General features: G+C 42.1%; 1 protein-coding gene across 2 annotated transcripts in view; it reads left to right on the forward strand.

The window, feature by feature from the left end:
- Positions 1-14,084, forward strand: part of RGMB (repulsive guidance molecule BMP co-receptor b) — a 29,982-nt gene that overhangs the window by 9,411 nt on the left and 6,487 nt on the right. For both annotated transcript variants that reach the window (XM_090038326.1, XM_090038328.1), the window contains exon 4: positions 1,475-1,983. In XM_090038326.1, coding sequence (XP_089894452.1) covers positions 1,475-1,983 — 509 coding nt within the window. The remainder of the gene's footprint in view (positions 1-1,474; positions 1,984-14,084) is intronic.

Raw genomic sequence — 14,084 nt, forward strand, 5'->3', positions numbered from 1 at the left:
GTTCTAATTCCAGTGAAGCATGTTTCCCCTTTGGGGAAGCGTACAAATTCCAACACAGGTTCAGTCCCCACCTCTGGCAACCCTGGTTCTTCATTCCATAACCCATAAAAGTGGCTATCTTTTTCCAAGCACCTGCTTTTGCTCAGGGGCCCTGGTGGTGTCTTGTTTCCCTTCCCACAAAAGTTGATCCGTGGTAAGTGTTATGTCTAGTTGCAGCAAGACCACGGGTTTTTTGGTAGCCAGCTTGCAGTGTGCAGAGCTGATTTTGCAGGCATTTTGTAGTGGCCCTGCCCCTCGGCAGTGATTGGTGAAAGGTGCTTTTACTCAGTCTACATTATTACCACTGTCTTTGCCCCAACCAATGATTGGCAGAGGGCACCTTCACTGAGTCTGTCTCACTACTGATTGGGGGTTTTTGGGTTGATTTTTATGGGAAATCGCAGCCAATGTTGGATTTCCCGGCAATTGTGGAAAATACTGTTTTTAGCAGTTTCTGTGAAATCTGCAAAAAACGCAATTTAGGTAGGTTCCTAGTTACATTCAAGAGTAATATTAGATGCAGAGTCCATCTTGGTGGGTTTGAGAGCAAGACAGTAATGTTGAAAGAACAGAGGAGACAAGGGAAACAGATTTCTTTGCTGGGATTGTAGGTAATACCCCCTTTCCAGAAGCTAAATGAACAAGTGAGGTGAAACTTGTTTTGCTGTAGTTTTGCAAACTGTAATGTAAATCTAATGCCTGTGTTTTAGCACCTACTGTGATATTTTTTTCTTTGAACTATTATATTGCTTGGCTATTAGAGCTGACAACTGTATGTTTGAACAGGTGTAGGGTTTCTCACTGTCTGTAGCAAGGACTACTGAAACTGTGGCTATGGCATTGCCCAAGAATGCAAACAATCTAAGTTTTATGGCCTGTATTTTTCCTTTCTTGAGCAGGGTGTGACTTTGATCTCTGTTTCATTCAGCTCACTTCCTGGAGCATAAGGTTATTTCTTCAAACCTGTCAGTTACCTTCTGCCTTGTTCCCCTCACATGAATAGGACTTACCAAAAAAGCTAACACCTTTAACCAGCTCATCATGAAAAGCGTTGAAAGACTAAATGGGAGAGTTGGTTGTTGACTGATTAATTTAAGCATGGAATTGCAACATCATCTTGATATAATCTAGAGGAGAAATGCTTGGCTCATACTTGGCAGGCATTAGTGTTTTACATTACTTACCTGCTATTGTCTTCATGAAAATTAAGACATATTTGGGTCACCTCAGCCTTTGACAAAGGCAGTCTGTATCCCTGTAGTGTTTTCTGAACTTTTTTTTTTTTTCCTCTCTTCAGAAAATTTCTCAAGGGAGAAAGGGGGAAGAAACTGTCATAAGTAACCCTAAGCTTGATACTGTTTAATGTCTAGGAAAAAATATGATGAGTTGTACTCTAGAATACTTGATACCTCTTTGCCTTCTGTTCTCTGCTTAGGTGACTGCCAACTACAAACACCATGTCGAATCCAGAAGTGCACCACAGACTTTGTATCATTAACGTCGCATCTAAACCCTGCAATTGATGGCTTTGATTTGGAGTTCTGCAAGGCCCTGCGGGCATATGCAGCCTGCACCTATCGTAATTCCAAAGTCTGTCGTGGAAACCTAGTCTACCATTCTGCTGTGCTAGGGATCAGTGACCTCATGAGCCAGAGAAACTGCTCCAAGGATGGGCCGACGTCCTCTACTAACCCTGAAGTTACCCACGATCCCTGCAATTATAGTAGTCGTACAGGAGCCAGAGAACATCGGGGAGGGGAGCAAACTCCTCCTGTCTACCTTTTTTGTGGTTTGTTTGGTGATCCCCACCTTAGGACTTTTAAGGATCACTTTCAGACATGCAAGGTGGAAGGGGCCTGGCCTCTGATAGACAATAACTACTTATCAGTGCAAGTGACAAATGTGCCCGTGGTCCCAGGATCCAGTGCTACTGCTACAAATAAGGTATGAACTATACTTTTGCTCTTCCCACCACCTCCCCCCCAACCCTCCCTGCCCTCGCAGCTGTATTTATTTGTAAACACTGTGTGTGAAACCTGCAGGGTTTTTGGTTGTAGCCATGTTGGTCTAAGGACATAGGCAAGCTTTCTTTGCAAGTTTTCAGGCACCAAATACCCTTCTTCAGGTATAGGGAGATGCTGTTGTAATTCTGAGATCTCTAAGGAATGACAGAAGTGTGTGAAACCTTGTACTGTGAAGACTGAAACACTTAATTTTCAAATGTAAGGGCAACTGTAAAATCTTATGCAGTAGCTTGCTAATAAACTGAAAACCTTAAACCTTAAAAAAAAAAAAAAAAAAAGTCATTTGTCTCTTTGGGGTGAGGTGGGGAGAGCTCTTAAATGAAAAGGTATCTCTGGCTCACTCAACTTGTAAAGAGGGTATATGGTATTATTTCAGCCATAGGTGGAACTGGATGGTGCCTAAGAATTCTGGTTTGCTGTAGTGTTGAGTGTATGGAAAGGGGGGAGTGTGTTTATTTTTAGATGTACTGCATTAATGCCCCAACTGGACAGTTATAAGCAAAGCAATATTTCCATGGAGTCTAGCACAAACAGAAAGGTTCCAAAGAATACAAAGCTCTTAACAAAGACTAAGGAGAACAAGAGAGTAAACTGTGAAGGGGGAGAAGTACTGAAGTGGATATTCTTTGTCCCATGACCTCATGGCATAGTGTTGGGTGTTGTTCAAACTTGTGATTTTGATAATTTTGTAGCTCAGAAATGTGTGTGCCCAAATTTGTTAAGTGTGACCCTTAACATGGCAATTATTTCAGCTGATGGAGGGAAATGTTTCTGCATTTGACAACATGTTGAATAGGCAGTTTCACTCTTAGTTTCATCATTCATGTCCTTCCTTCATCCCCTGTGAAGGTGTTTATAGTAGCGGTGAGCGCAGCAAGCAGGTGTGTATCCAGAGAAAAAAGAGGGATGGGCCCTGGCATGTTTTGATGTTGTTCTTTGACCTATCCCAAATGTCCAGGAGTAATTGGGCTTAGATCTTGAGTGGTGTATCAAAAAAGGTCTTCTGAGAATAATCAGCTAAAAACAGTTCAAGCTGACATACCCCTTTAACAGTGATGATTTTCAATACTAACACATTGTTAAAGTATGAGGAAACACCTAACGGATGCTGTACCCTGCCTGGGTACCAATATCAGTCTGGTCTTGAGGCTTTCTCATTACTGTTGCTAGATACAAGGCTGATCTAGTTCTGCAAACCTAACCCTGAAGCAGCTGTGCAGTTGAAGAACAGTCTTGTTGTTGAGTCCTGGATCCTTGTTGTGTTCTGATAGGGCATATAATGCTCACAGTATTGTGAGTGAGACAGATCTCTTGGTTGGGTAGTAATGGTACTAATTTTAGACAGGCTCTTAAGAATTCAAAAATGGGGATGCTTTCAAGTTAGGCTTGAGCCCAGGACACAATCTGCATTCCAAAATGAATCCTGAAAGAGGCATGTTTTCCCTCATCAGCTTCTCAAAATAAACTTTGGAAACTTTAAAAAAAAAGAAAAGAAAAGAAAAAAAGGCAGTTTACTGAAGCTAATTTTTCAAGTTGTTTAAAGTTAGGAACACAACAAGTAGTAATGCTTCAATCTGAAAAGGCATTTGTGTTCAAAATGTTGCCAAGTGACTGTACCAAATATCCTTACCAGAGGGAGGTTTTCCTGATAGGGTTATGATGAAAAATGAGTGTGCGTGTGTGCATGTGGTCAGGTTGTGGCTTTGAGCCTTCCTTTCCTTCTCATGTCCTTGTGTGACAAAGTATTTAGCAAAATTGGCAGATTCGTTAGACAGGGCCGGGCTGTGATCCCTTCTGTTACGGCTTCAAACTTGTGACTTTTGGGCTGCTAACTATGTGCCTTCATGCCTGTGCCACCCCGGCCCTCCAAGCTCTGAGCAATATTGTTGGTTTCAGTTTGTTGTTGAAGGCTGCTATAGTTTGTTCTGATGGAAGTTTTATGTTCATAAACAAAATGAGCAAGTGGATTTGAGAGAATAAAAATCTGGAGTCGAAGCGCTAGTTTATACAATGTATTACTGAGTACATTACATCAGTTTGAAAGTGCACCCCCCCTTTCCCCCGTCTGTTTTTTAACTATTTTCAGTTTTTAACAATAAGATTATTCATCTCTGTCCGAGCACCTGCAGGCCAGTTAAACATGCAGAAGCAATTAGAGTGGTGAGGTTCCTTTTAGAACGTCTGAAGGACTGTTATTGGCACCAGCGGCCACGTTACTTGCTGTGCAGTACTTGAGGTTTTTCTTTCCTTGCCAGACAATCAAACTCTTATCGGAACACCTCTTTGTGGGAACTAAAGGCTGAGTTCCTGCTGTGCTAGAAGCTTTGCAAGATGTATGTTGCAGTCTGTCTAATGCATCTTTCTGAGCCGTAGATTTCTTTACTAAGCAGGCTCTATGAAATTATTCTGTCAGTGCAAGATTAATTCCTAGAAGACGTTTTCTGCTGTCATCTTGCATCTGGTTTCTGATCCTGGAGCTGCCACTACTTTGTGGTAGCATGTCTTCTCATCATACTATTCTCAGGTTTAGTGTTGGGTATTGTTTAAAGGGCTTCTTGGGTTAATAACTTCAAAACTGATTACCAGTGGTGGTAATTTGGATTAATCCATTTTAAACCAATTTTGGATTGTTTAGACTTTGCTCTGCAGTTCTCTGAACCATGAACAGAAGTAAGCCCATTTCTTACTAATGTGACTTCCAGAACCTCATGCTTTAGAAAAGTTGTGTAGTATTGTGGGTTATAAATACTGTATATGAATAATGGAGGTTGTTTTCATTGGTCTTACTGTTCAGAAACTCATCTTCAGCCAAATTCTACATGAGATCAAATGCCACTTGGTGGGGTGTCTTGCTTCCCCTTCACAGGGAATGAACAAATGAATGAAAATTCAAGGCATAGACTGAAAGTTTCTTCTACATGTCTTTCTCCCGATTTGAAAAAGGTATGGGGCTTTGAGAATTTGGGTAGATTTGGGGGAATGATTAACTCCTTCCATGTTCAGCTTCTTGTTAGAATAGTTTTCTTAAGGGCTAATCTAACACCATTGGCTGTGTCCATTACCTTTTGCCACCTCGATAGATAGGTAGAGCGTGCGTGGTTTTGGTCATCAATAACTACCTTTAAATTTTTCCAGAAAAAAACCTGTCCAGTGGTTAAAGGAGTTGTGTCTGCAGAACTCTACCCTACTCACAAGGCCCGTGAAACAATGATGACTGGAGTGGGCTATTCAAGTTTGCAGAGTGAAGAATGCTAGGGAATCATCACTTTTTGATTTTTGGTAGGGCCTTCACTTCCATTTTCTTGGCTAAAGCTGGCTGCTATTTCTTTTATTCCTGTATCAGGAAAATGCCATTCCAAGTAGGAAGGTATATCCTTGTTTACTTCATACTTGGTACTTGTTGGCAACATCTGTCTGTCACTGCTTTGCATGTTCTTGATGCTGGCAGCAATGACATCATCTGTTTGTTCAGAAGAAACTAAATTAAAAGCTTCGTATTTTCTGTCCCTTTCCAAATCCTATATTTGTTCTGTGCCCATTGATGTGACTCGGGTGCCTTTCAGATGGAGGACAAATAATGGGCCCAGTGATTGAGTGACCTGGGTTCAAGTTCCTACTCTGTCACAGACCGCCTGTCTGACTTTGGGCAAATCATTTAGAGCAGTGACTCCCAACCTCGGGTCGTGACCCAAATCACCCCTCACTCCGTCCCTCCTGCCTGTGGGACTCTCCCGGCACATGGTCCGCGTGACTGTCTCCGCCACTACCCCCATGATCCCGGCCTGGCCAGGGCTCTGATGGTGCTGCCCAGGCACGACTGAGTCGGCGCGTGGGTCACAACCCGGATTTAGGGTTGCAGCAAAAAAGGTTGGGAGACTGATTTAGAGGCTTTGTGCCTTTAGTTTCTCAATTGGGATAATAGTACTCCAAGGATAAATAACATGAAGATGTTCTAGGTGCTTAGATATTTTGGGGAATTAGGGCCATGTATGTATATTATGAGAAGATTCTACTTTCCTTTTGTGGAAAAGTGGAGTGAAGGGAAGAAAACACTTTTATTCTTTCTTCAGGTAGTGAAATGGAACTTAATCTTTTTAATGGGACTGTTCTTCGTTCTCCACAAGTAGCAAAAGGAAATGATGTTGGAGCTTGTTCTCGGCCGTAGAGACCTTCCTTTTGAAGTAGCAGTGATCAGAAACAGAAGAGGTCTGTTCTTATTTGGGTGGATGTGCGGACACACTGGAAGCAGGCAATGGAAAAATATTGAGTTTAAGCTATGGTGGGCATAATGAAAAGGTTTTGATTCCAACACTGTCCTTTTAGTTGCATTAGAAGTATAGAGAAACATTGACAAGTTAAGTGGTCTGTCTCTCCCAGCCAAAATCTCTTTAATATATTTTGCAATCTGGCTTCCATTTTAGCTGGAGAAAATATAATTGGACTAAGCTCACTGTACTTACCCTCCTTTGAATAATTAATATTAAAAATGTTCCTTTTGTAGTTACCATTCAGTTGTCATTCCAAGCAGGACCATTGGATTCTTGACCACATACAGTATTGTTTTGATCTCTACAAGCTTGTTTCCTATGGCCAAGAGGAACTTGGTTTTAACTTCCAGAAATGGTCAAATTTACCTCTGGGTGAAATGTGTGGAAGGTCCTCAGTGCAGAACTTAACTGAGTTAAGTCCAGTTGCAACGGTCCAGCAGATGCTTTTAAGAGAAGAGAACATACAAGAAAGGGCTAAAAGTAAAAGGCCTGAGGCATCCTGCCTGTGCAAGTCATTTCTGTGGATGGCCTTGCAAGCTGATTCGTGATCTAGTCAAATGAATCTTCAAGCCATTTGTGCCTGCAGCTGCTGATTTGAAATTAGAAGGTATGTATGTGCTGGTTCTCTAAGGTGAGTTGAAATATTTACTTGGAAAAGGATTTAGACTAGACTTCTGCAGCCACAATCATTGCCTTTTTTTGGGATAAAAGCACAGGCTTTTGGAAGTGCAAGTTTCTTCCTGAGTAGCTTCCCAGTGTGTTTCATCTTGAACCTTGTATGTCCATCACTTCTAGAAGATTTGTGTGCCCATTTGGTCTTCTCCTGGAAAATTTGTAGCAGTTGTGTGAAAGATCTTTGGTATTGGGGAAGTGGGAGGGAGGGAAGGGGAAGGATGGGGAGTATTGGTGAAATGCCTAGCTTCCACTACTAAGGATTCATAGTTGGCATTAAAAGGAAGTCCTATTGGAGTAGGAGGACTCATGACTTAAGTGATGGCTAGTCTGTTGTGTGGTGAAACAAAAGAGGAGGGATGTGTTTCTGAAAGAAACAAGCATGTACCTCTGTTTTTGGAAATAAGTTTGTTTTGGAAACTCCTTTTAGAAGTGGTTGTTGAGGAGCAGCTTGGAGAATGTGGGAAATATGGTTGAGGAGATGAATGTCGTCTCAAGGTTGGCTAGTTGAGCAGGAACTAAAACGCAAAGAGAACTTTGCTACTAGTAAAAGTAGATGCAGAACAATCAGTATCCACTTGATTTCTTACTGGTGCTTATATATGTACAACTGTGAATGCAGAAAATCCTTTATCTTCATGCAGTTAATCTATTTTTGGGGGCAGGACAGGGCAGGGATGGTGCTGAAGTACACATGAGTGGGTGGCTTTTCCTCCCATATAGAGGTGTGGATTTAATTTTATGATTGCCTGACTGTTGACGTGCATTCTTAATTTTTACATGTTTATTTGGAGTTGGGTGGGGGAGGAGTGGGTGGACTTCTCTTCTTCCCACCATCCCTTTTCAAAGAAAAGGGGGAGTATTTTACTGCTGTATCAACTTTACAAGGACCAGTTAAGGATCACATAGCAGAAAGTGGTGGTTATGACGGTCCTGTTACTTAATAGAGTTGAAACTAATAGGGCTCTGTATAAATAGTCCTAAAAAGCTATTTGACCCATTTGCTTGATTATGTTATTTTCTTTCTGGATTCAGGAGCTTTTCCTAAGTGATTTTTTTTCCAAAAGAGATTCAAAACCAAAATCTCTCCTAAAACTAAACCCTGCTTTCATCTTTGTTTTGTGCTCCCCAGGCTCTGTGTTGATGAATCCCATAGTCTTCCCCATTTGCCTAAATATCTCTTGGTGATTGATCTCAAGTATGAAGAGATTCAAGTAACTGCTCATCAAGGAAAGCTGAATCCTAGGGAGTGGTGCAATGAACTATTATTGATCCCCTTTTTCTCTGGGATCTAACTTGGTGACAAAGTGGGCTGTTTTTGGTTTTTGTTTTTTTGGATCGCTGGTGCCTCTTCCCGGGTGTGAGCTCCTTCAGTTTTCATGCCTACAATCTGGTGGCATTCTGAGACGCACAAAAGAAACTGCCATATACCTTGCAGTATATGAAGTTTCCTGTACTGAGTGTTTGAGGGCTAAATTCATCCCTTCACATTACTTGCTGACTTTCAACAGGATTTCACCAGAGGTTAAATCTCTGTTAGAATAAGTTTGGAGATGAAATCTCCTGACTTCAGTGTTGGCTCTAAAAGTATTTCAGTCACCATCATAATTGGTCTTCATGACTTTTCCCTTTCTCCATCCTTCCCCCCCCCCACACTGCTTTATTATTGAGTGTTGTGATGTTTTAATCATATTTACATTTCTAAGACAATAACAGTTGAAATGTCTGCCTTTTTCCTGAGGCAGAAGAGGAGTTGGACTAAAAGATGTCCTTTTAGAAAGAAGTTGGCCAGGGATGGAAAAAGAGAGGTCAGTTCTTGGAGCATGCCAGCCTTGACAGTACCACTGTTTCTGTTGCAATTCCAGGGAAATTGAGGTTTTAAAACTTGAACAAACATTAAAAGGTTCCCTAGTGTCATAATGTCCCTTGTTAAAATGCTGGTTTTGTAACTCTCTCACATCGTTTTAGATAATCCACCCCAGTGCACCATTGTACCTGTCCATGAAAAGCTCTCTCTTCATGCTAAAGCTAAATAAAGATGCTGCCATTCCTTTTAGTGCATATGGGATTTTATACTTAAAACTGCAGATCTAATAAACACTCATGATAAATCTCATGTTCAAGATGAAAGAAGTAGTGAAGTGTGTGTCCTCTGTTTATTTCAAACTGCAAATTCAGCAGTCTGCCTGACTGCTGTGCCTTGCTAAGATATACAGATGTGAGCTGGATAGACCTGCCTCGATCCCTCTGTTTTCATGCTGCTACTTCTCACCAAATGAAACAGTAGTAAATTATCTTGTGGCACGAGGGAGAAGCAGCTTTAATGACCATGTTCTGCTTTTATAAACTCAAGTGTTTAAGCCTTTGAATAACTGCATAATTTCTGTTCTTTTTCACCCCTTTAATTAGCCTGACTTTTATGTACCTGAATTTTGATTGTAAGTTCTTCAAGGCAGGGACTCTGTGGTTTTATTTGTGTTGGGAGGAAATGGGAGAAAGAGGGGGTGGTAGTAACTGATATTACCCATGTTACAGTAGGACCCAGCTAAGCACAACTGTGCTGGACTGCAAATGACTGCACAGTGCAGTCCCTGCCCCTAAAGGATTATCATCTGAATAGGCATGGAGCAATGAAGGTACTTGCCCCCATCCTCACAGCAGGCTCATAGCACAATGGATCTCCTACATTTGAATGGGAACAGTCCTCCAAAAATTAATCAGATCTCATCAGTTGGCAACTCCTAACCACTTGAGTGCCATTTCCGTCCCCCTGCTGCCCTTTCTAGCCCCCAGCCCTCTCTGTTTTGATGGGCTGTAAATACTTTTATTCTCTAGCTTTTTGCAAGTTCAAAATGAAGAGGTTTTTGTTTTGTTTTTTGTTTTCTGATTTTTATCCTGGCATCTAGGCAAAACCCCTCTTGGACTTTTGTAGGAATTTGTTTGCATTAGGTCCTTAATGTTGCCTTCTAGATATGGGAGAGTAGATTTGTACTTGGTGTATCATTGTGGGGAGGGTTAGGGAAGATCCCAGGGAGTGTAATTATTAAAAATGAATGAGGACAGCCGGAGTAGTTTGGCTGGAAGGGGGTGGGCAAAGAGGAGGAGAAAAATGTTTAACAAAGGCATTGATGTTTTAAATGCACAGCAGTATCATCCATCAATAATAAATGGTGTGGTATAGTGCAAACGTGCCAAATTGAGTTATTGCAGTATATGGATTAGTTCATAGAAACCAGCAAGCAATACTGCTGGTGTGTTGAGGGTTACTATTTCAGAGACTATTCAAAAGTTTCCAAGGACACAGCGTGCATATGTGTGGCTTGTGTGTGTAATAGTGTACATGTATAAATGTACACGTGTGTGTGTGTTCAGTTTCCATAACTTGTAGGAGGGAGGGAAGAGACTTGGATGTTTTTGGGGAGATTGAGGAAGCCTGTTAGAAAGTCCATAGATGAGGTAAACAGGCGTAGCAGAGGAAGAGGGTGATGACTAAATGTCAATAATTGCTATCTTGACAGTGGGTTTAGTTTTTAAACCATAATTCTGTTTTTCCTCCTCTCCTTTCTCCATCATGCCCTTCCCACCCTCCCCTCCTGCCCCCCACCAAATAAAAACCCCAAACTGGCTAAGTTTTATCTCCCTTCATGCTTTGTTATGGAGGGTAGGCATTAATGTGATTTGAATTAAGGGATCTGAAGAGATTTGCATATAAAAATCACACCCCCTTTTTCCACCCAATATCTCTGTTCCTAAAGTAATGGTACTTTGTTGCTTCAGCCATTTTTAAAGGTAAAATATGCAACTGTGAGGTCAGAAACTACCATCTTTTTCTTTATTTTTTTTGAACTTTTTTGAAAAAATTTGGTATCTTCAGAATAAAACACTCGCCTCTTTCCTGTTACTGATACTTCAGCATATTTTAAGGACTGAATGCAAGAGTTAAATTAAGGCTTTACTAGTACAGTTGCTTTACCTCTTTCAGGAGAAAGATGTAAAAGTTTATTTCTCTGCAGTTGTGGAAAGACCACATGTAAACAGTTGTGGGACTCTGCACTGAAATAACATACAACCACACCTACTAGACTTGCACAGTAGTACCATAGTTGCATTATGGGACTCCTCCAAACTATGGTGACAGATTATTTTAAAAAGTATTGACAGAAACATTTAAAAATGTGTGTTTTACCCTAATCCAGAGAAATCTGTGAGAGGCAATAAGATACCACAGGTAGTTCCTCTGAGCAGTGGGAAGGTGCACCTTCAAAAGCTGAGCTTCTGCTCTATGCATAAGAGCATTGTGTTTATAGAGAATTGTGATCACGATTGGTAAACTCAGGGCAGAGAGAGTTTTGATCAGACCCCTCAAATATGTTTTGCCTTTTGCAAAGACTTAGCAATGCACATTTTTTTCATCCTCAGATGAAATACCTAAGGCCACAGTGAGCTGCCCAAAACTGGGGAATATGACTTTTGGATACGAATTTAATTCTTGGTGGTGTAATTTTGTCCATCAGAGGGAATAGGAGAAGTTCTATTATTTGGGCTTTTGACTTAATGGCAGTAATTTAAGAGCTCTGTGTGTGCCTGGAGCACTGATTTTGTTTGTTAGCACCTTTTATTAGTATTATTAATAATACTGAAAGGTGCTTCTGGCACTTGAAATTCTTTTATGCCTTAAGATGAGACAAGGAGACCCTCTTCTCAACAGTAGAGAACAGCAGTGGGAGAGTTTACACCCTACAGTACAAATTAATATATATGAGAATAATATAACAAATGGTAGAATCAGGTGCAATGCTGTCATGAAATAATAAGAGGATTGGATATCTGCAACTGTTAAACTGCAACTTGGTGATGAGATTGGGGAGAAATTTACTTGCACTCGTTCCTGGAGTCTACAGCAGGGTTGGGCTGGAGAGGAAATAGATTGTCATAGTATAGAGAGGCCCTTACGCAGGGGTGGGCAATTATTTTGGCTGGAGGGCTTCTTAATGGGTTTTGGTATGCTGTCAAGGGCCTCAAGGGTAGCCCTGCCCCTTGACAGGTGCCCCATCCCCTGGTCATTATCATGGGACCAGAAGTCCCGCCTCCTAGCCCATGACCTTTGCCACCAGAAGTCCCTGCCCTTGTCCCCAGAAATGTTCCTTTAGGGATTGGGGTTTGCTATCTTGGAACCAGAAAAAAACCCAACATTATACAGGTTTCCTTTGCTTTATGCAGGTTCTGTGTGTGTGAATTTGCTCTTATGCGATGATCCTTTTTTATACCAAAAATTCATTATATGCAAGGTAAATTCACTCCTATGCGATGGGTGTGATGGAAGCCTGCAGTCAGCTGCTTTGTGTGGTGCATTGTGGGAGTGACACACCAGAATGTAGTCTGTTGTGTAGATCTGTGCTTCTCGCTCACTGTCTGCGACATGTTTCTGTAGTTGCCACCCACACTATGATAGTGCCCTGTGCTTATGTATACTGTCTGCTGTTGGCGAGTACCAGAATGGTCTTGTAAAAGTGGTGTAGAAATGGGTCTGGGGGTCAGTACAGTCGAGGTGTTGGAACAACATCCCTGTTTGTTACATTGTAAAGTAAGTTCCCTGTATGTGAATTCAAGTTGCGCTCTGTCTTCCAGGAACGCATGTACAGCATAATGCAAGGGAAACCTGTATACTAAAAATCAAACATCCACAATAACATATTTTTAATTTTATTTTTAAAATTATTTTTGTCCTGATCTGTGTGTGTTTTGCACTGTGCATATAGAGGTGATTGCATAATAGCTTAAAATGAAGTCTTACTTTTGTATATTGGGGGGTATGGGTGGGGAGGTGTGTGTGGGTAGATGGGTATGGGGTTTGTGAGAAGCTGTCCACTGCCCCACTGGACAGCCCAGAGGCAGGAATGATGACAGCAGAGACCCAGGGCAGCCCAGCACAGGCTGCAGCAGGAAGAGCCTGGCAGTGGTGAGGGAGAGTGGCCACTTTTCTCCTGTGCTGAGCAACAGCTTCTGTCCAGTGCTGCTGCTGTTGCTGAGCCTGGGCAGGCGGGTCCAGCTTGGGCGCAGGGCAGGGCTATGTATGCAGTTCCCTGCCGGTACCGCAGGGCTGGCTGGGGCCAGCGGCAGCAGGGCTGCCGCCTGGGCTGCCTAGGAAGGCAGTCAAACCATGGAGCTGTTCTGCTGCATGCCCAGGGGGCGGCAGGACACACCACCACCAGACAGTGCCTGGGGGACCTGCCGTGGGCTAAGCAAAGCCTTTGCATGGGCCAGCTCTGGCCTGCAGGCCATGTTTTGCCCACCCCTGCCCTTGGGATCTCTATTCTTCCTGACCCAACCTTTAGGGCTGGACTGTGTGTTGCACATCTTTGCATTCCAGGCATGTGTTTGGGGCCACTCTTTGCAAGTAGATCCTTTGGCATAGCCTTATTGATATTCCCAAATAGATTTAGCTGGGAGACCTTGCAGGATGTATGTGAAGGTCTTGACCCTCTAATAGCCATTCAGCTCACATTCCTTGTATAGCACCATCACAAGGCTGAAGTGGGTTTGGAGGCCTTTGTTCTTTCCTTGAGCATATGCATGAGTTGTTTTCTGAATCAAGAAAGCAGAGAGACCTTCCAGTGACTGTTCCGTATTGATTCCTCTCATATTTTGCAAGGTCCTTTGTTTAAGTGTTGTTAGAAGACAAAGTACATTGGCCACATCCAGACTTCCTCTTGGTACTCACCAGGAAAAGAGAGACTACATCCATCTGCAAACAGTACCAACGGACTTTTAAATTTTACTTTTGAAAAACAAAAGACAAATTGCTCGGCTGCTGGAGAGAATTAACTCAATCATAGAGCAAATTGATATGATTGTTAGAGAATGAGGTCGGTTATTATATGGAGTAAGTAAAGCCATCTGTACTGCTAACCGCACTCGCACAGGTGCTGAGTAGACTTACAGAACTTCACTTCATCTGGAGTGTAAATCACTCGGCCATTGTAGAGCAACAGTTGTGCTGATGAGAGTTTTTCCTGTGGCCTTGCTATCTGTGCGTAGGGCCGCTAGATTCATCTGTGTTTACAAGGCACTCTTTTTGTTG

The sequence above is a fragment of the Crocodylus siamensis genome, chromosome 3, assembly GCF_052110815.1.
Source record: "Crocodylus siamensis isolate JL-2025a chromosome 3, ASM5211081v1, whole genome shotgun sequence".
Taxonomy (NCBI): Eukaryota; Metazoa; Chordata; order Crocodylia; family Crocodylidae; genus Crocodylus; species Crocodylus siamensis.